Here is a 20,948-nt window from a genome sequence, read left to right on the forward strand (position 1 = left end):
ATTTCTTTCACGTCAAGATAGTTTCCACTTCTGTCAGAAAAGGAAAGAAGAACCTTTTATGTTTTGAGTTTGATGACTAGAAATATATTTTGTTACTTTGTCAGTACCCTAGTGATGTGTAGGGATCTACTATTGATTATAATTATGTTCTGTGATTAAATATCAATCAGATTAATACATGATTAAGTTATTTGGGCTGTTAAGTAGGCTTTTGCGCATATGTGTGTGTGTGTGGCTTTAATCTTCATTATCCCTGATGAGTGGATCCCTGATGAGTGGATTTCTGCATATATATTTTTTTAAATCAATCAATTAATTAAAGAATAAAACAGCATAATATTCCTGCTCCATCTAAAGGGTTCTGCTCACGTATTCATTCATCCATGAATTAATTATTCATCAAAGTCAAATTTTTATTTAATAAAACATTCTGACTTCAAAGGAGCTGCTTGAATGTGTGTTTACTGAACCTTGGCAAATGACAAAGATTTATGTAATTAAAAACAGTCTCATACGGGAAAAGAATTACACACTTCATAAAATGTGAAAGAAATTAACATTTTTATTAACGTACGTAATTTAAATGGCTTGGTGTGTGTGTTTTCAGAACTGGCTTTCAGGTGAGAAATGGATGTCATTAAAGTCTATGGATGATGGTAAAGAAGAGTCATGTAGTGATTCAAATGAAGACGTACTAAGTCTTGACTCACTGTTGACTCATTAGAAACAGACACTACCAGCAGGGTAGGAAGGTTTGTGTCCATCCACTTGTTTTGGTATTGTCTGAAAAGTTGGTGCTTGTGGGTTAAATACAATGTCTTTATTTGTTCTGCTTTACCATACATGTGATTAACTAAACACATTGAAGACTATATTATATAATAAACTAGGGGGTTTCGATCCCTGAATGCTGATTGGCTGAAAGCCGTGGTATATCAGACCGTATACAACGGGTATGACAGAACATGTATTTTACTGCTCTAATTACGTTGGTAACCAGTTTATAATAGCAATAAGGCAGCTCGGGGGTTTGTGTCACATGGCTAATATATAAAGGCTAACGACTGTGTCCTAGCACTCCACGTTGTGTTGTGCCTAAGAACAGCCCTTAGCCGTGGTATATTGGCCATATACCACACCCACTCGGGCCTTATTGCTTAATTATATAATGGGTTTCTTGGTGGTTTCTAATTGGACAACATGTGTTTGTTGGTGGTTTCTAATTGGACATTATGTGTTTGTTGGTGGTTTCTAATTGGACATCATGTGTTTGTTGGTGGTTTCTAATTGGACATCATGTGTTTGTTGATGGTTTCTAATTGGGCATCATGTGTTTGTTGGTGGTTTCTAATTGTCCATCATGTGTTTCTTGGTGGTTTCTAATTGGACATCATGTGTTTGTTGGTGGTTTCTAATTGGACATCATGTGTTTGTTGGTGGTTTCTAATTGGACATCATGTGTTTGTTGGTGGTTTCTATTTGGACATCATGTGTTTCTTGGTGTTTCTCTCTGGTCTCAGGAGGATGATGAAACACTTTGGGGCGAACAGACAGAACAGCAGCCCAAAGCTGGAAGCTAAGATGGCGAATATCTCCACAGCGTCAGCGTACATCCCAGGAGAGCTGACGTAGGCAGGGACGAAGGAGACCCATACGGCACAGAAGATCAGCATGCTGAAGGTGATGAACTTGGCCTCGTTGAAGTTGTCTGGGAGTTTCCTGGCCAGGAAGGCTAAGAGGAGACAGAGAGAGGCCAGCAGGCCTATGTAGCCCAGCACCAGGGAGAAGCCGGCCACAGAGCCCATCTCACATTCCAGGATGACCTTAGACCCCTTGAGGCCCAGGTCACGGTAAGGCAGGGGAGGACTTATCGACAGCCACACGGCACAGATGATCACCTGCGATTACAAACACAATTACAAACTCATCTTACTCATCTTATACAGTAAAGTACTGATTCATTCAGTTAGGTGACTTGAAGTTATTTCAATATTAAAGCTCTCACCTGAACACTAGTAAAGAGGAAGACACTCCCTCTCTGCTGAACGGGTCCAAACCACCTCATCAACTGCCCAGCACCGGGCCTGGCTGAGCGAAACGCAGCCAGAACCACGATGGTCTTGACAAGGAGGCAGGAGAGACAGAGCACGAAGATGACCCCAAACGCCGCCTGGCGGATCCGACACGCCCACGCTGAGGGACGCCCAATGAACACCAACGAACACAGGAAGCAGAGCTTGAGTGACAGGAGAAGAAAGAAACTCAGCTCTGAGTTGTTGGCCCGTACCTGGAATGAGAAAAATGGTTAGACATACATGATACCATAGAAGAGTTCTCCATTTTATCCCGTACCCGATTTAACACTATATCAAAGCTCTTACCAGAGGGGTGTGGCGGTGGTACACAAAGAGCATAAACACAGCCGCTGTTGCCACGGTGCCGCACACGGCAACAGTGGTCAGAGTGACGCCCATAGTGTCGCTGAAGGAGAGGAACTCGAGCTGACGAGGGATGCAGGCGGTCCGATTGCTGTTGGACCAGAACTCCAGAGGACAGTGGTCACATTGTAGAGAGCCTGGGAGATTGAACACGTTACTATGATAATTGAAAAGCATAATTACTTATTCAGTCTAATAAGTATTAATTAAGGTATAATATTTTATTCAAGAGAGATCAGGTCAATAATGGCAAAGCTAATTAAGAATGCCCTTTCATTGTCTTAAATTATATTCTACCCCAACATTACAGTTCACTGACCTGTGGTGTTGCTGACCTCTCCCTCAGCACAGGGGATACAGTCGAAGCAGCAGACAGGCTCCCCCTTCTTCCTGGCTACACGGGTGCCTGGGGGACAGCTGTCACTGCACACTGACACAGGTACCTGTCCATGCCATGAAATGAATTTCAATTGAACAAAACCTTTCAGTTCATGTTTTAAAAATGGTCTTACTTACCATATTAGATCCTGCGTTCCACTGGATGGCTGATTGGTCGATGAGGATATTGGACCCCTCTACTCGGCCAATCGTGACAAGTTTGAGCAACCCCTGGGGCGTGGCCTGCCAGTTCACAAGGTCGTAGACAGCAGGGACGTCCGCGCCCCGGAAATAAAACGGCTCCCCAAGTGGAGTGGTGAAGTTAACCTGGTTCAGGTGCTGCAACAGCTTGGAGGAGAGGAGACACAAACATGACCATCACACTGTTATTATGATGTAATAACTCAAAACCAGGGTAGGGTAGGTTACTTTCAAAATGTAATCTGTTACAGTTACTAGTTACATGTCCAAAATTGTAATCGGTAATGTAACAAACTCAGTAACGTAATCTGATTTACTTTCCCCTTAATGTAAAGATATCATTTAATCGTATTATTATATGTAGTAGAAAACTATAGGTTAGAAGAAGCCTACATTACTAACCCATTGAGTGAAATGTAACATCCATATATGATCAGCTACGTAAACTTTAACATTGATTTAACCTGCAATAGATGTCGTTAAATTGGTAACATACATTTTTGTCTTCTTCAAATGCCTCTTATTAAAAACCAAAGTCAAAAACTCTTGAATGAGTAGGAGTATAAAAACTTTGGACTGTTACTGTATATATATATATACCAGCAAATATAAATATAAATGAAATATATTAGATTTTTTTAACACTTTAATACTGTATATATATATACACACAGTATTAAAGTGTTAGCAAAATGTAATATATTTCATATTTGAGATTCTTCAAAGTAGCCACTCTTTGCCTTGATGACAGCTTTGCACACTCTTGTCATTCTCTCAACCAGCTTCATGTGGTAGTCATCTGGAATGCATTTTAATTAACAGTGGTGCCTTGTTATAAATTAATTTGTGGAATTATTTCCTTCTTAATGCGTTTGAGCCATTCAGTTGTGTTGTGACAAGGTAGAGGTGATATACAGAAGTCCATATTATGGCAAGAACAGGTCACATAAGCAAAGAGAAACGACAGTCCATCATTACTTTAAGACATGAAGGTCAGTCACAAAAACTACCAGGCGCTATGATGAAACTGGCTCTCATGCAGACCCACCGCTGTGTCTTTGTGAGACGCAGAGTAGGTGAGCGGATGATCTCCGCATGTGTGGTTCCCACCGTGAAGTATGGAGGAGGAGGTGTGATGGTGTGGGGGTGCTTTGCTGGTGACTGTCTGCGATGTATTTACAATTCAAGGCACACTTAACCAGCATTGCTACCACAGCATTCTGCAGCGATACGCCATCCCATCTGGTTTGCGCTTAGTGGGACTATCATTTGTTTTTCAGCAGGACAACACCTCCAGGCTGTGTAAGGGCTATTTGATCAAGAAGGATAGTTATGGAGTGCTGTATCAGATGACCTGGCCTCCCCAATTACCCAACCTCAACCCAATTGAGATGGTTTGGGATGAGTTGTACCGCATAGCTAAGGAAAATCAGCCAACAAGTCCTTAGCTTATGTGGAAACTCCGTCAAGACTGTTGGAAAAGCATTCCAGGTGAAGCTAGTTGAGAGAATGCCAAGAGTGTGCAAAGCTGTCATCAAGGCAAAGGGTGGCTACTTTGAAGAATATCAAATATGAAATATATTAGATTTTTTAAATACTTTTTGGGTTACTACATTATTCCATATGTGTCATTTCATATTTTTGATTTCTTCAATATCATTCTACAATCTGGAAAATAGTAAAAATAAATAAAAACCCTTGAATAAGAAGGTGTGTCCAAACTTTTGACTGGTACTGTGTATATATATATAATTTATATGTCAAAAAATGGATGTAGGAACTACAGCAGGGCTGCCCAACCCTCTTCCTGGAGAGCTACTGTCCTGTAGGTTTTCAGTCCAACCCTCTTCCTGGAGATCTACTGTCCTGTAGGTTTTCAGTCCAACCCTCTTCCTGGAGATCTACTGTCCTGTAGGTTATCAGCCCAACCCTCTTCCTGGAGATCTACTGTCCTGTAGGTTTACAGTCCAACCCTCTTCCTGGAGATCTACTGTCCTGTAGGTTATCAGTCCAACCCTCTTCCTGGAGATCTACTGTCCTGTAGGTTATCAGTCCAACCCTCTTCCTGGAGATCTACTGTCCTGTAGGTTATCAGTCCAACCCTCTTCCTGGAGATCTACTGTCCTGTAGGTTTACAGTCCAACCCTCTTCCTGGTGATCTACTGTCCTGTTACAGTCCAACCCTCTTCCTGGAGATCTACTGTCCTGTAGGTTATCAGTCCAACCCTCTTCCTGGAGATCTACTGTCCTGTAGGTTTTCAGTCCAACCCTCTTCCTGGAGATCTACTGTCCTGTAGGTTTTCAGTCCAACCCTCTTCCTGGTGATCTACTGTCCTGTAGGTTATCAGTCCAACCCTCTTCCTGAAGATCTACTGTCCTGTAGGTTTTCAGTCCAACCCTAATTTAGCGTATCTGAAGGTCTTATTGAGAAGCTAATTAGTAGAATCAGGTGTGTTAAATTAGGGTTGGACTGAAAACCCACAGGACGGTAGATCGTCCCGTGTATTTATTAGAGGTTTAACTTCGCTCTTTTGTTCGGGTTACATCCCTGTGTTATTGTATACGTGTTTGTTTTGAGCTTCGTCCCCGTGCCTTTCATGGCAGGTTGTATTTTTACTTGAAGTATTAAAACCCCCTTTTACGAATTCCTGCGCCTGTCTCCAATCCTTTATACAACGTCACATTAGGCCTATGAATTTATTTAATTTATCTGCATAAATTAGATTGAGGAATAAAAAAAAACACTTTTGAACCATAAGCTGTGATCCGCAATATGTAGCTGTTGCAAGAGTGCATTTTTCACAGGCTGTCCCACTTGTTTCAAAAACAATGATTGATAGGGAAACTTAAACTTCTTGAATTCAATCATTATTGGGTTCAAATACGCATTTAGATTTGTGAACAGCCACCCACAACAATCACAATCCGTAAGGCGCAAACAGCTCAATGAGAGAGCAGCACTGTGTAGATATCAATAATAAGTGATATCCGTATCGCCGTAGACTTAATTTAAATGTGCGCCTTTTTTCCATGCTGGTTAGAAAGTTATTAAGAAACCAGAGAAGTGTAAAATAATTTTTTTCCTCAAACATAATTTCTGAATTTAAAAGTAATCTTCGAAGTAATCGTCTAGTTTTTGAAAAGTCTCTGTAATCTGATTACAATATTTTTTTGCTGGTAAATGATTACATTTACCGTTTTTTCGTAATCCCTTACATATAACGAATTACATTTAATCCGTTACTCCCCAACCCTGCTCAAAACATATCCCCATAGCAACTATTAAGTGGATATGAATATTTCATAATATTAATTAACATTTGCATAAGCAATTCTAGTGAACATGCAATAGATGTGTGTGTACCTCTGCTGGGCTGATGTTGTGAGGAGGGGAGCAGGTGAAGCTGTTGCCCCAGGTAGGGCTGTCTCTCTGGGGGCAGGACAGCAGGCTGTGGAGGGCGTGGGCCGCAGCATACACAGCCAGGTACACGTTATAGGTTATTCTCAGCTGAGAGGTATCTGTGAAAGGGCTCTGCACCACCTCCAGAGTCTCTGCCCCACTGCAGGAGGCCAGGCGTGGACGGGGGGAACTGGAGGTGGGAGGAGCGGGGTGTGATAGTGACTCCGAGGGGGTTGGAGGAAGGGGAGAGGGGAGCAGAGACGTGTCGTGTGCATCTGCTGCTCCAGGGCTACACTTAAACTCCGTTTCCCAGAGTTCCTTCAACAGCACGTCTCTGGGACGCCTAGACGGGTGGAGACTTCGAAGGTGGGCCTCAAAGCCAGGCATAGGTGCACTACGGATTGCCACACCCACAACGCCCCGAGAGACATTAAAGAGGGCGGGGTTCCGTAGCAGTTGTCCACTGGTGCTCCATGCCTCACTGGCCAGAAACTGCCTGTCCGTCACGTTTCTCCTCCCCAGCTCCAGGAGTAACGCCCCCATGTCAGTGTACCAGAGGAAGACTAGGATCACCCGTGCTGTCGAGGCCTGGACCGTGTCTGCTACTCGCACCACATCCCTCACCAGGTTCGCCCGGTTGAGGGTCTCAAAGAACGCCAGGCACACCCCCGTTCCCCGAACCGCCGCCTCAAACACCTGGGGATCAAATATGAAGCACAGGGAGCGTGACAAATAGTCAAAATACTGATGTAGAAGTTACAAATAAAATACAACAGTATCCAGTATTAGAAATACCATCAATTTCTTTGCAATTTTGTAGTATGTAAATTCTACATTTCTGTAAACAGTGACCAATAATTAATGAAGTCAAAGTTAATATAAAGAAACATATAACTAACTAAATAATAATAAATAAAACAACAGACATGTGTCTTCAATAAAGAAGAGCAGCAACCAACAACAAAATGAAAAGATAAAGAAAGACCTGTATGGCCTGACGACCGTAGTCATTGTCTGCAGCGATAGCCCCGACCCAGGTCCATCCCAAGAGCCAGGTGAGCCGGGCCATAGTGAGGGCTTGGTAGACATCACTGGGGATGGTCCTGAAGAAGTTAGGGAACTCCTGTCTGTCACTGAGACAGCCACAGCTGGCCTGGTAACTGATCTGAGGATAACACCATTCAATCTATAAATTCTCACTAAATACTAGACCAGCTGAATTATAATTAATTAAATCATTATGGCAATCTTTCTAGGTATGAATTATTTCCTGGTTGTAGAGAGAGACTGAGAGCAGATCAACACAATAACGTTAATCACATTTTAATGAAGTACTAAATACCCTCTTAAAATGTCTCATTAAATACTAGACAATCTGAAATATGATGAATTAAAGCAATATGGTAATGTTTCTAGCCACAGTATTTCCTGGTTGTGTAGAGAGAGAGAGAGAGACTGACCACAGGCACAGAGAGGGGCCCCAGGGTCCTGGCCAGGATGATGGCCTGAGTGGACGATGCATCACCAATGACCAGAGGAACATGGAAGTCACTTGATGGCCACGCTGGACAGGATACACATAACATATAAACATGATTCTATAATCAGAACGACACGATAGCATACATGAGCTATTTGCTATTCATTTAGTGTAGGATTCTTCACAATATTAATGGCTATTTGGTGAATACTTTTCAATCCATTTTAATTTTAGTTAAAGGTTATGCTTAGGTTGAGGTTAGAATCACATTTGAAGTTAGAAAGCTCTGCAGTTTCACATCTGAGGTTCCCCCCTGACACCAGGGACAGTGCCCCTCGCAGGCTCCAGGGGTGCTGACCACAGCTGTCCAGGACACGGTAGCCCAGCCGGACTCCTGGCAGCAGGAAGGGGTTACGGTTAATCTCGTCCACTGCGAACACCAGTGCGTGCACCCATCTCAACGGTTCCTCCTGGAAACTGAGAACAGGGATGTGAGATGAGAAGGTAAACATGAGAGATAGAAAGAGAGGGAGAGGGAGGGAGAGATAGAGAGAGAGATGACAGATCAAAATTCAACATGTGTAATTGAGCATGGTGTAACCTTGCAATCAGATTAATGTGATTGATCATGAGGAGAAACAACATTAAACCTTAATAAACAGCACTAAAAAACGGATTTAATGTTGAACATCAATCTTATCCATCTAGACTGAGAATCAAGTTGACAATGGAAAAATACCACACTCTATAACAGCAAGATTATTGAAGTGTTTTGCATTTTCAAGAAATATGCCTTCCCTCATTGTACTCAGATAGAGAGAGAACCGTGTTAAATATCTGAGGAGAAAACAATGGCAAATAAGTTAGACAAAAAAACAAAGATCATAATTAAACGTTAATAGTTTTTGCAGACAATTTGTTAATATCAGATTTAAAATTGATTTCAAAACGACGAACGTTAGATTTTTGAAGTGATTACGATTCTGTGTAAAAAATGTAATAATCAAAAAGGAACATGTTCCATTCCAGTAGTGTGAGACGGGAAGCAGTGGAAGGACGAAACATCTTCTGAAGACAACAACGTTCAGATCGTATCATTACATGAACAAAATAAAGTCTTCAAAGAAAGATGACTCAAATGAAGGAAAAGCACCCCTGCTAAAATGAAATGCTGTTACAAAATAAAAAATAAAATAAAAAATGACTTAACATCAAAAGAATAAACAAAGATAGAATTTCACATCCTTTGAAAACAAAGTCACAAGAAAAGGTCAAAGAGCGATTAAAAAAAAAGAGAACAGAAATAACCGAAAAGGAACTTACTTGACACAGGACTGCAGGTCAGGGTGTTGGCTGAAGCTCAGGTCTGGAGCAGGGGGGAGGATATGGATAGGGAAGAGAGCCCCGATCACCACATCACCTTCCTGGGATAGACCAATGTCATCCAGACCGACTGAATGGTCCCACCGTGAACACACGGTTGCCTGAGCCATCCCTACCCCATGCTTGACCAGCCAGGGCAGTAGCAGGGGAATGGCCGGTGTCAGCCAGCTGAACCAGGAGGACATGGGGGAGCTCCTCTGAACACAAAGGCAGGCAGGAAGTTGACCAGACCAGACCAAAACCACCCCCAATGCAGTTTCTATATACTGGTACAAACATGAAACGCTACAGCACAGTGATATTGATAAAACGTACAGATGAGTTACAAGAGTGTAAAGATTGTGATCAGAAATCCTCCCTGTCTGAACATCCAGCCTGTTAACGGACTTCCTCTCTGTTAAGATGAAGCACAGATCAGCCTCAGTGGTTCTCCGTCAGGTGAACACAAGCTTGAGCTGTTTGGGCAGTCAACAAGTCTCTATATCCCAGCTTTGGGTCTGACAGCAGCCTTCCCTGATCTGGCCCAGTGGAGGGTAAGGGAGGGTATTTATAATGACCAGAGATCATAGAGAATACATGGGAGTAAACAAGATGACACACTGAAAAGCTAAATCACAGGCCTCCTGAGTGTTAGTGACAATAGCTTGACACAGAAAGATAAGTAAGGGTGACAGGGGGACTTCTTTTTTTGAACAATATGTTTTGTTGAGGATTTAGATGGTCACAGGTGTGCTATCTCTCATCTTCATTTACTGCTCACTTCACAAGCAATTACATCCTATTATCTACCCATTATCCACACACAGCAAGATACAATAACACAGGTATTGAGGAAGGGGAGGCTGTGTCTGTGTGTGTGTGTGTGTGTGTGTGTGTGTGTGTGTGTGTGTGTGTGTGTGTGTGTGTGTGTGTGTGTGTGTGTGTGTGTGTGTGTGTGTGTGTGTGTGTGTGTGTGTGTGTGTGTGTGTGTACATACCCATGGCAAGATCACTTGTATACCTCAGTAGTTACAACCTCGTTAAACAATTAAAAGAGTGTGAGAGAGACCGCTGAAGAGAAAGATAGTGGAATATAAAGACTGAGACACTGACACATCAAGATAGAAAATAGAGGACAAACAGACACGATTGCCGTGTAAAAAGTTTCAGAATTTTATTGCATCGGTAGGAAAATGCTCACATTAATCTTCTGAGCGACCATACAAAGAAAATAAGATTGGTTTAACACTGAAAAGAAGAATAAAATCATGCAGCCTGGTCCAGACCAAAAGCCTTACCTACCTATTCCACTGTGTTTCTGTTCTTGTAACCATTTCAACTGAAGGAAGACATCTAATAACCAGACCCAACATTTGGTTTTTATTTTGTTTCTTTTCAGTCTGAGTTAAAGTAATTATAAAAAATAAAAGCATTTAAACTCATAAAGTATGTGATAGCGTTTAAAATCGTAGAAAGCGAAAAAGTCAGAGCAAGCAAGTCTATGTACTGAGTGTACTGTATTGTACTGTATTGCAATGTATTGCACAGTCTATGTACTGTAGTGTACTGTATTGTACTGTATTGTACTGTATTGTCTATGTACTGTATTATACTGTCTATGTTCTGTATTGTACTGTCTATGTACTGTATTGTACTGTCTATGTACTGTATTGTACTGTCTATGTACTGTATTGTACTGTCTATGTACTGTATTGTACTGTCTATGTACTGTATTGTACTGTCTATGTACTGTATTGTCTATGTACTGTATTATACTGTCTATGTACTGTATTGTACTGTCTATGTACTGTATTGTACTGTCTATGTACTGTATTGTACTGTCTATGTACTGTATTGTACTGTCTATGTACTGTATTGTACTGTCTATGTACTGTATTATACTGTCTATGTACTGTATTGTACTGTCTATGTACTGTATTGTACTGTCTATGTACTGTATTGTACTGTCTATGTACACTATTGCACTGTATTGCACAGTCTATGTACTGTATTGTACTGTCTATGTACTGTAGTGTGCTGTCTATGTACTGTATTGTGCTGTATATGTACTGTATTGTACAGTTATGCACAATCTATGTACTGTAGTGTACTGTCTATGTACTGTATTGTACTGTATATGTACTGTATTGTACAGTTATGCACAATCTATATACTGTAGTGTACTGTCTATGTACTGTATTGTACTGCATGGTACTGTCTATGTACTGTATTGTACTGCATTATACTGTCTATGTATTGTACTGTCTATGTACTATCTACGTACTGTATTGTACTGTCTATGTACTGTATTTCAACCAATCCCACTATTACTTGTTCTGTACAAAGACAGTAGTGCACTGTGATGTCGACAGATAGATGCATAGTCATGCTGGACATGTCCACGTTTAACATGCTGAAAACAGCTGTACAGTAACACCACTGTCTGTACAGCTGTACAGTAACACCACCAACACTACATAACACCACCGTCCATTAAAAAACAAATGTACAGTAGAATATTTACAAACAACACTGACATAGAGAACACTTTAGAGGAGAAAGGAAGACTCGAGGAAGCTCTCTGATGAAACAGATCGCGTTCCTTAAAAGTGCTCCTCACTGGGTACACACACTGGTTGAATCAACGTTGTTTCTGGGTCATTTCAACTGAAATGATGTTGAACCAACGTGGCGTTGAATTAACGTCTGTGCCCAGCGGGCCTCTGATAATACCAATACACATTTAAAATGTACAAACACCAAGACAACACTTCCCTTCAGAGTAAAACACATTTGGAAAGTTTCCAATTTTTTTGCTTCATTGTAGGTGGAGTTAGCTTGAACAGGAAGTAGAATTACAGGAACAGGCAGGACAGGAAACAGGTACAATCAAAGTAGGAAGTGGTTTACAGTCTGTTCCAAATTACATTTACAGAACATTCTGATCAGGACATTTTTACATTTACAGACAAAGTGTCAGACCTAATCAGGTAGTTGACCTATATTATTGGACAGACCAACCAGGATATATATTTTATTTTTTTCTCGGTTGTAAGCAGGAAGCTGATTTTCTGTGTTCTGGAAGTACATTATGCATCATTCTATGTAGGTGATAACCCGGAAGTGGGTTCAGAGTCTGAGCAGGAAGTAGACCTCCGGTTCTGATCTTATACATGAGTCTGTGGGCAGCAGAGAGTCATCATGATAATGATCACCATAGTGATCTCCAAATCCATACCCCAGTGTGGTGCACGCCCCCTCAGGCAGCCCCCTGTCCTCCAGCTGGTCCAGGTAGCCCGCTATGTAGGAGCCTGTGGAGTGTCTGTTAGCTGGGGGGTTCTGACCTGTTGCTACTTTAGTACGCAGCACTACCCCTCCCACGCTGGAGGGGGCGGTCATGTCCTGGGACTTCAGAGCCTCCTGCAGCCTCTCTCGAGCGCGATTGTTGATGTGACGGACACGGCTCTGGCTCCGAGAGGAAAGGCGGCGGGAGAGGAGAGGGGGGGAATCCTCCTGGGCATCGGGGACAAAGTTTGAGGGGGGGCAGGGGCGTGATGGGGGAATGAAGGGTTTGGGGGGTAACTGAGGTAACTGGGGCAGCTGGGGAGACTGGGGTCTGTCCCGGTCTCTGTCATCCCCCTCCAGCGTGACTAGTTTGCGTAACTGCTCAGTGAGGGGGTCTGCAGACTGCAGCCGTTGGGACAGACCCCCTAGGCCCCTCATCCTCCTCCGCTCCTTCATACAGGGTGTGATGAAGCTGCGGCTGATGATGTTGTACTTGCTGTGGAAGTTGCAGGAGATGTCCTCTGATGTCAGGTCACCCAGAGACTTGGACTTGCAGGGGCTGGGGGCTGTGGGTGGTCTGGGGATAGGTAGAGGAGGGGCAAGGGTGGGGCCCGAGAGGGGCAGCGGTGGGGGGCCAGAACGGGGTTGGAACTGGGGCTGGGCCTGGGTGTGTGATTGGGGTTGGGGTTGGGCCTGGGGCAGGGGCTGGGTATTTGATTGGGGCTGGGGTTGCAGATGGGTGTAGGGGGATGCCGAGGTAGCAGAGGGCCTGAAGCAGTTGTAGTCTAGATGGCTATAGGCCACATCACAATCTGAGATAGGGGAGTACAGGCCTCGGTCTCTGGGGAAGCTAACATACCTTGAACCAGACATACTAGACAGACCAGGCAGACACTCAGAGGAGGACAACCCATTCTGGAAGCAGGTTGATGCTTCACCCTGATCCTGACCTTCCCCTGTCCCACCCTGGTAGCCCCTGGCCTGTGGCTGGGTGTGCCCACTCTGGTAGCCCCTGGTCTGGGCCTGGTTGGGTCCACCCTGGTAGCCCCTGGTCTGGGCCTGGGTGGGTCCACTGTAGCTGTGCTGCTGGGTGTAGGCTCTGGTAATGTCTCTGCTGTTCTCAAAGGAGAGCTCAGCCCTGCTGTGGGTGGAGGGGTGGCTGTTCAGGCGGAGGGTGCTGGGGATGGGGGGCCTTTTGAAGAGGGAGGGCTGGGTTTGAGGGGTTATTGATGGGGTGTTGCGAGGGGAGGGCTGGTGTGGGGATTGTTTGAGGGGGGAAGGACACTGGGAGAGTTGGGGTGCGTACCGGGGAGAGGGGCTTAGTTGGGTAAACTGGCTTTGGGGAGCAGCGTATTGTTTGGTTGGGCTGGTAGCGACCCAGGTACAGTTGTGTCTCGGTAAGGTGAGGGAAATCTCCAGTGGATCCTCGTCCACGTTAATCTCCACCTCCATCAGATGACTTCCTGCTGAGTCCTGGCACAACAGCAACCGGTCGGACACTGTGCTGTTGACAGACGGGCACCTGTAACCCCATGACAACCCCCACTCTCCCCCTGACCACAGCCCTGTAGGATCACTGACACCCCCATAGCCCTGTCCGGGCTCCTCCACCTCCACTACACCCCTCCGTGAGCCCACCCAGCTGCCGTTGGCCTCTGTCCCCAGGCAAGGAGGCACCTTGGCTGGGGAGGGCTCCAGGCTGCCCATAGGTGTGCTCTCCTCAGAGTCAGCCTGGATGTTGCCTATGGTCTGCTCCCTCAGGTTGTAGACAGAGACTGGAGACAAGACCTCCTCATCCAGGATGGTATAGACCTCCTCCAGCTCCGTGGTCTCAGGACTGGAGAAGAGAAGGGGGGCAGGGTGGTCTGCGTGGGAGGTCTTGGGGTGGGGTGGGAGTAGGTTCTGGTTCGCGTGGTTAGGGGTCTGGCTTGCCTTTCGAGGAGTGATAGGTCCATTCATTGCCTTGCGGGGGGAGGTGGTGGTCTGTGGGTCTTTAAATGGGATGGTACAGTCCACGGTGGCCTTATAGGGTGTGCTGGAGTCCTGGACAGTGGGATGGAACAGACAGGACATGACACTGAGGACGTGGGGGTCAGAGTTCGTGGTGATGTCATTCTGGTCAGCGGTGAGGTCAAACTGGCCAATCAGAGCGGAGATCGAGCCGCAGCTGGTGTCGTTGCCGAGGGATACGGCATCAATGAGTCGCGAGATGGTGCTGTCCTGCCGGGAGACGGGGGTCTGCAGATCGGACCGATCCACGTTGAGTGGGGAGGGGGGGGACACAGAGGAAGAAGAGGAGGAGGAAGGCGCTGACGTGTTTGTTGTACTATGTAATGTTGTCTCTGGTCTGCTCTCAGTAGGTACGTGTAAACAGTTGCTCTCTGTCTTTGTTGACCTGCTCAGGTAACACAACGTCCTTTGGCGAGAGGAAATGCTCTCAGCTTTGATGGGTGGGTTGACTCTGTCCTTTAATTGCTCTTTGGAGTCACCATCTACACTTCTTCCTCCTTGGCCAATGACCAGGTAGGAGGTCTCGTCTAATTGGTCAAGCTCTGTGGTCCTATCCCGTGTGTTGTTGTGATTGGTGGAAGGGGTGGACACACTGTGTTCAAGGGAGGTGGATGATTCGATGAGGAGTTCCACAGAGTGGGACCTGGGCCGGTCAAAGGGGGATGTTCCTATGTAAAACAGAGAAGTTAGACAGTCAATAAATGTTCAAACATTTTCACAGCCGTACGTAGAACACCAAGCCAACCAACAACCAACCGACACAGTCCGTCCAACACGAGCCAATAGCAACACAGAGACGAATGGAATGTACCACCAAATACGACTGTGAGAGGAGGTTGGAAAATGAGGCTGTGCAGGTAACAGAAGGAACATCCATTTTGGGGGGGAACATCCATTTTTTGGGGGAAACATCCATTTCGGGAAGAGATGGTCAAATGGGATTAATTTTGACCAAAAAAAGGAGAATTCTGATTTTGAAATAGTACTTTTACAAAGTTACATCAGTGGGATGATGTAATACTGGGATGTTTAAGGATGAGGCAACCTAAGGAGGTGTCTTGGTTTACCTGGCGCGATATCCTAGTCAGTTCTCTACTAAAGAGAAGCACCACAGAGTGAAGAAGGAACAGAAAAGGCATGTTAAAGCATTGAGGAACAATAGATTGCCTGGATGTGTCAATTGAAACAGATTTTTCTTCTTCTATGTTTTGGGAAAAAAAAGGCAGGTTAGAAACAAAACAACGGTTTACATTTCCACAAAAAACCATCGCACTTTTTTGTTTCAATGAGAGCGCAACACAACCAATGACAACTTCAACTCTAAGCGTGATGTCACATGGAGCAACCAAACCAGACAAGACTAGTTGCTCTGCTTTTACAGGTAAAACAGGATCATGTATTGCTCTGAGAAATAGGTAACATGATGCTCCAACCTCATTCAAACAGAGAAAATCACTGCTGTTTCTTCTTAGATGTCTATTTTAACACATGACTTGTTACAGAACATATTGTTTTAATTATCATGGTTGATGTAAGAGTGTGTTTGGTCTCCAGAGGAGGTCTACCCACCGATGAGTGTGTCTGCACCCAGGTCAGTCTGCTCCTGTTCGGGGGAGCAGAGGGAGAGCTGTCCCTGCAGTAGCCTCTCCAGAGGCATGGAGACGGGTCTGTGGGAGAGGGGGGCGTGAGGTGGGGGGCTCCTCTCCACCAGACCCGTCTCCCTGTCCCTTTCACTGTCCTTGGAGCCCTCCCTCCCAGCCCCTTCCCCGGCCCCCACTCTGTCCTTGCCGTCTGACATGGAGGCCTTGCGGTCTGATATGGAGGTGGAGGACTCAGCGAGCTTCATCTTGGTTTTCTTGCGTCGGTTGGCGGGGGCGCTGGCGGTGCGTCGGAGGAGGAGGTCACTGATGGAGCGTTTCCTGAGGCCCGAACCACAGCTGGTGTCTACTGAAGACTTAGAGGACCTGTTGAACAAGCCTCTGATGCCTCGCAGCTGACGACCCTGGTGGATGGAGAGAGGGAGGGGAGAGAGAGGGAGGGGCAAAAGGGAGGATGAGAGAGGGATAGGGAGACAGGGAGGGGGAGAGAAGGACATGGAGATAGATAGAGAGAGAGAGTGAGGGGAGAGAGGGAGGGGAGAGAGAAGGACATGGAGAGAGATAGGGAGAGAGAGGAAGTATGAAGAGATAAGGGTGAGAGAGAGAAATTGTGTTTAGCTTTTCGCATGAAAAAATGAATTGCATGATGCGAGGGAGAAGGTTAAATAACATTTGTCATGCTTTTCAAGCACAGTATTCCAACCACAATGCACACAATACAGACTGAAAACACAGTAACACACTTCACACTTCACAAAACTAAATGTTTTCAGCAAATCAACACAAATTCTTTACATTCATTCAAATTAATTCAAATTAATTGCAGAGCTGGCATTTCCCCTTCCCCCCAGGTTAATCACAGGCAGAACACATGGGGAGAATCTCAAATGCATTTCCTTGATTCCTTGCGTCATCGCTCCTCGTCTCCTTCTCAAAACCCATTGGACGAGAACGTCAGAGGTCCTTGCCCTCTGACCTTCTCATCCAATCGGTCTTGAGAAGGAGGCGAGGAGAGAGGATGCGGGGAATCAAGGTAATGCATTTGAGAATTTCCCCATGGGTAAAAATGGCACACGTCATGACAAAGACATCCCCATAGATGGCACTAGAGCATCCCAGTAACCACAGTCTAGCAACCCTCTCATTCGCAGTGTATTCTTTTTTATTTAACTAGGCAAGTAAGTTAAGAACAAATTATTTTACACAATGACTGCCTACCCCGGCCAAACCCGGACGACGCTGGGCCAATCGTGCGCCGCCCTATGGGAATCCCAATCACAGCCAGACGTGATACAGCCTAGATTCAAACCAGGGACTGCAGTGATGCCTTAGACTACTGCGCCACTCTGCAATTCTTTCACATATTCCCTCTTTTGACCATTATCTGTGTCGTTAGTAACGCCATGAGCTCTGATTTTATTAACCAAATCATTTCTGACAGAAAATGCTTTGAAAATCACTTAAAAAGAAAACACATTCACAAAAATACCAATCTAAGATGTTGTAAACATACAGAAATAATCTGAAACCATATACACTTCACCACACACACACACATTAGAAACCATATACACTTCACCACACACACACACATTAGAAACCATATACACTTCACCACACACACACACATTAGAAACCACATACACTTCACCACACACACACACATTAGAAACCATATACACTTCACCACACACACACACATTAGAAACCATATACACTTCACCACACACACACACATTAGAAACCATATACACTTCACCACACACACACACATTAGAAACCACATACACTTCACCACACACACACACATTAGAAACCATATACACTTCACCACACACACACACATTAGAAACCACATACACTTCACCACACACACACACATTAGAAACCATATACACTTCACCACACACACACACATTAGAAACCATATACACTTCACCACACACACACACATTAGAAACCATATACACTTCACCACACACACACACATTAGAAACCATGCAGATGCCATGCAGCACACAGAATCTACCCAGGATACCTTGTTGGCTCCTAGAAAGTGCATTATGGTAAAGCTGGGGTTCAGGACTAGTGGACTCCACTGGAAAGGAAGAGTGTACCAGCTTAGCTTGGGAGAGTTGTAAGGATGACAATTAGCTGTAAATATATATATGTATACGTAGAAGCTGAAACGAATGTTTCCCCTTCAGGCCACTACTTCTCTATAGGGTCAGAGAAGCAGAAAACTCATCCCAGATCTGATCTCACTAGCCTGGTCCCAGATCTGATCTCACTAGCCTGGTCCCAGATCTGATCTCACTAGCCCTGGTCCTAGATCTGATCTCACTAGCCTGGTCCTAGATCTGATCTCACTAGCCTGGTCCTAGATCTGATCTCACTAGCCTGGTCCTAGATCTGATCTCACTAGCCTGGTCTCAGATCTGATCTCACTAGCCTGGTCCCAGATCTGATCTCACTAGCCTGGTCCTAGATCTGATCTCACTAGCCTGGTCCCAGATCTGATCTCACTAGCCTGGTCCTAGATCTGATCTCACTAGCCTGGTCCCAGATCTGATCCCACTAGCCTGGTCCCAGATCTGATCTCACTAGCCTGGTCCCAGATCTGATCTCACTAGCCTGGTCCCAGATCTGATCTCACTAGCCTGGTCCCAGATCTGATCTCTCTAGCCTGGTCCCAGATCTGATCTCACTAGCCTGATCCCAGATCTGATCTCACTAGCCTGGTCCTAGATCTGATCTCACTAGCCTGGTCCTAGATCTGATCTCACTAACCTGGTCCCAGATCTGATCTCACTAGCCTGGTCCCAGATCTGTTTGTGCTTTGCCTACTCCGTTGCCATTGTCATGCCAAAATAGTTGTCAAGAGACCATTAACAGACTGCCGCCCAGGCTATTGTAAAGAGACCATTAACAGACTGGCACCCAGGCAATATTAAAGAGACTAGAAACAGACTGGCACCCAGGCTATATTAAACAGACCAGAAACAGACTGGCACCCAGGCTATATTAAAGAGACCAGAAACAGACTGGCACCCAGGCTATATTAAACAGACCAGAAACAGACTGGCACCCAGGCTATATTAAAAAGACCGGAAACAGGCTGGCACCCAGGCTATTTTAAAGACACCAGAAACAGGCTGGCGCCCAGGCTATTTTAAAGACACCAGAAACAGACTGGCACCCAGGTAATATTAAAGAGACCAGAAAAAGACTGGCACCCAGGCTATATTAAAGAGAATAGAAACAGACTGGCGCCCAGGCTATATTAAAGAGACCAGAAACAGACTGGCACCCAGGCTATATTAAAGAGACCAGAAACAGACTGGCACCCAGGCTATATCAAAGAGACCAGAAATAGACTGGCATCCAGGCTATATTAAAGAGACTAGAAACAGACTGGCACCCAGGCTATATTAAAGAGACCAGAAACAGACTGGCACCCAGGCTATATTAAAGAGACCAGAAACAGACTGGCACCCAGGCTATATTAAAGAGACCAGAAACAGACTGGTACCCAGGCTATATTAAAGAGACCAGAAACAGACTGGCGCCCAGGCTATATTAAAGAGACCAGAAACAGACTGGTACCCAGGCTATATTAAAGAGACCAGAAACAGGATGGCACCCAGGCTATATTAAAGAGACCAGAAACAGACTGGCACCCAGGCTATATCAAAGAGACCAGAAATAGACTGGCATCCAGGCTATATTAAAGAGACCAGAAACAGACTGGCACCCAGGCTATATTAAAGAGACCAGAAACAGACTGGCACCCAGGCTATATTAAAGAGACCAGAAACAGACTGGCACCCAGGCTATATTAAAGAGACCAGAAACAGACTGGTACCCAGGCTATATTAAAGAGACCAGAAACAGACTGGCGCCCAGGCTATATTAAAGAGACCAGAAACAGACTGGTACCCAGGCTATATTAAAGAGACCAGAAACAGGCTGGCACCCAGGCTATATTAAAGAGACCAGAAACAGGCTGGCACCCAGGCTATATTAAAGAGACCAGAAACAGACTGGTACCCAGGCTATATTAAAGAGACCAGAAACAGACTGTCACCCAGGCTATATTAAAGAGACCAGAAACAGACTGGTACCCAGGCTATATTAAAGAGACCAGAAACAGGCTGGCCCCCAGGCTATTTTAAAGACACCAGGCTAGGGTCAGTGAAGACGGGGAGAAGAGGACTAGGGATAATAGGTATGTCTCAGACTGTAATGTAATGTACCTATCTTCCCATAGAAGGGTTATCTCACTGTAATGTACCTATCTTCCCATTGAAGGGTTATCTCACTGTAATGTACTGTACCTACCTTCCATTAGAAGGGTTATCGTTATCTCACTGTAATGTACTGTACCTACCTTCCCATAGAAGGGTTATCTCACTGTAATGTACTGTACCTACCTTCCCATAGAAGGGTTATCGTTATCTCACTGTAATGTACTGTAAATACCTTCCCATAGAAGGGTTATCTCACTGTAATGTAATGTACCTATCTTCCCATAGAAGGGTTATCTCACTGTAATGTACTGTACTTATCTTCCCATAGAAGGGTAATCTCACTGTAATGTACTGTACCTATCTTCCCATAGAAGGATTATCGCACTGTAATGTACTGTACCTACCTTCCCATAGATGTCATGAACTGATACGTGGATAAAGATGGAAGCCTCAGTCAACCCCTCCAAGTACACATGTCTATAACCTGCAGAGAGAGAGGGTGAGAGAGAGAGAGAAAGAGAGAGAGAGAGGGAGAGAGAGAGAGAGA

At 44.8% G+C, this 20,948-nt stretch overlaps 2 protein-coding genes across 3 annotated transcripts; both read right to left on the minus strand.

The window, feature by feature from the left end:
- Positions 1-514: 514 nt before the first annotated feature.
- LOC129831518 (extracellular calcium-sensing receptor) lies at positions 515-9,465 on the minus strand. Its single transcript, XM_055894883.1, has 11 exons — positions 9,221-9,465; positions 8,196-8,374; positions 7,878-7,981; positions 7,403-7,582; positions 6,713-7,113; positions 6,382-6,577; positions 2,955-3,164; positions 2,758-2,881; positions 2,382-2,575; positions 2,006-2,287; positions 515-1,898 (listed from the first exon to the last, which is right to left on the minus strand). The coding sequence occupies exons 1-11, from the start codon at positions 9,463-9,465 to the stop codon at positions 1,476-1,478; spliced, it is 2,538 nt and encodes an 845-aa protein (XP_055750858.1). The 3' UTR covers positions 515-1,475.
- A 942-nt stretch (positions 9,466-10,407) lies between these two features.
- plch1 (phospholipase C, eta 1) lies at positions 10,408-20,885 on the minus strand (the record flags this gene model as incomplete). 2 transcript variants are annotated; one of them, XM_055895042.1, is given in 4 exon segments in its annotated part: positions 10,408-15,221; positions 16,123-16,555; positions 18,190-18,249; positions 20,806-20,885. In XM_055895042.1, coding segments are annotated over 4 exon segments (3,407 nt in total), but the record flags the coding sequence as incomplete, so codon positions are not given.
- Positions 20,886-20,948: the final 63 nt, after the last annotated feature.

The sequence above is a fragment of the Salvelinus fontinalis genome, chromosome 33 (genome assembly GCF_029448725.1).
Source record: "Salvelinus fontinalis isolate EN_2023a chromosome 33, ASM2944872v1, whole genome shotgun sequence".
Taxonomy (NCBI): domain Eukaryota; kingdom Metazoa; phylum Chordata; class Actinopteri; order Salmoniformes; family Salmonidae; genus Salvelinus; species Salvelinus fontinalis.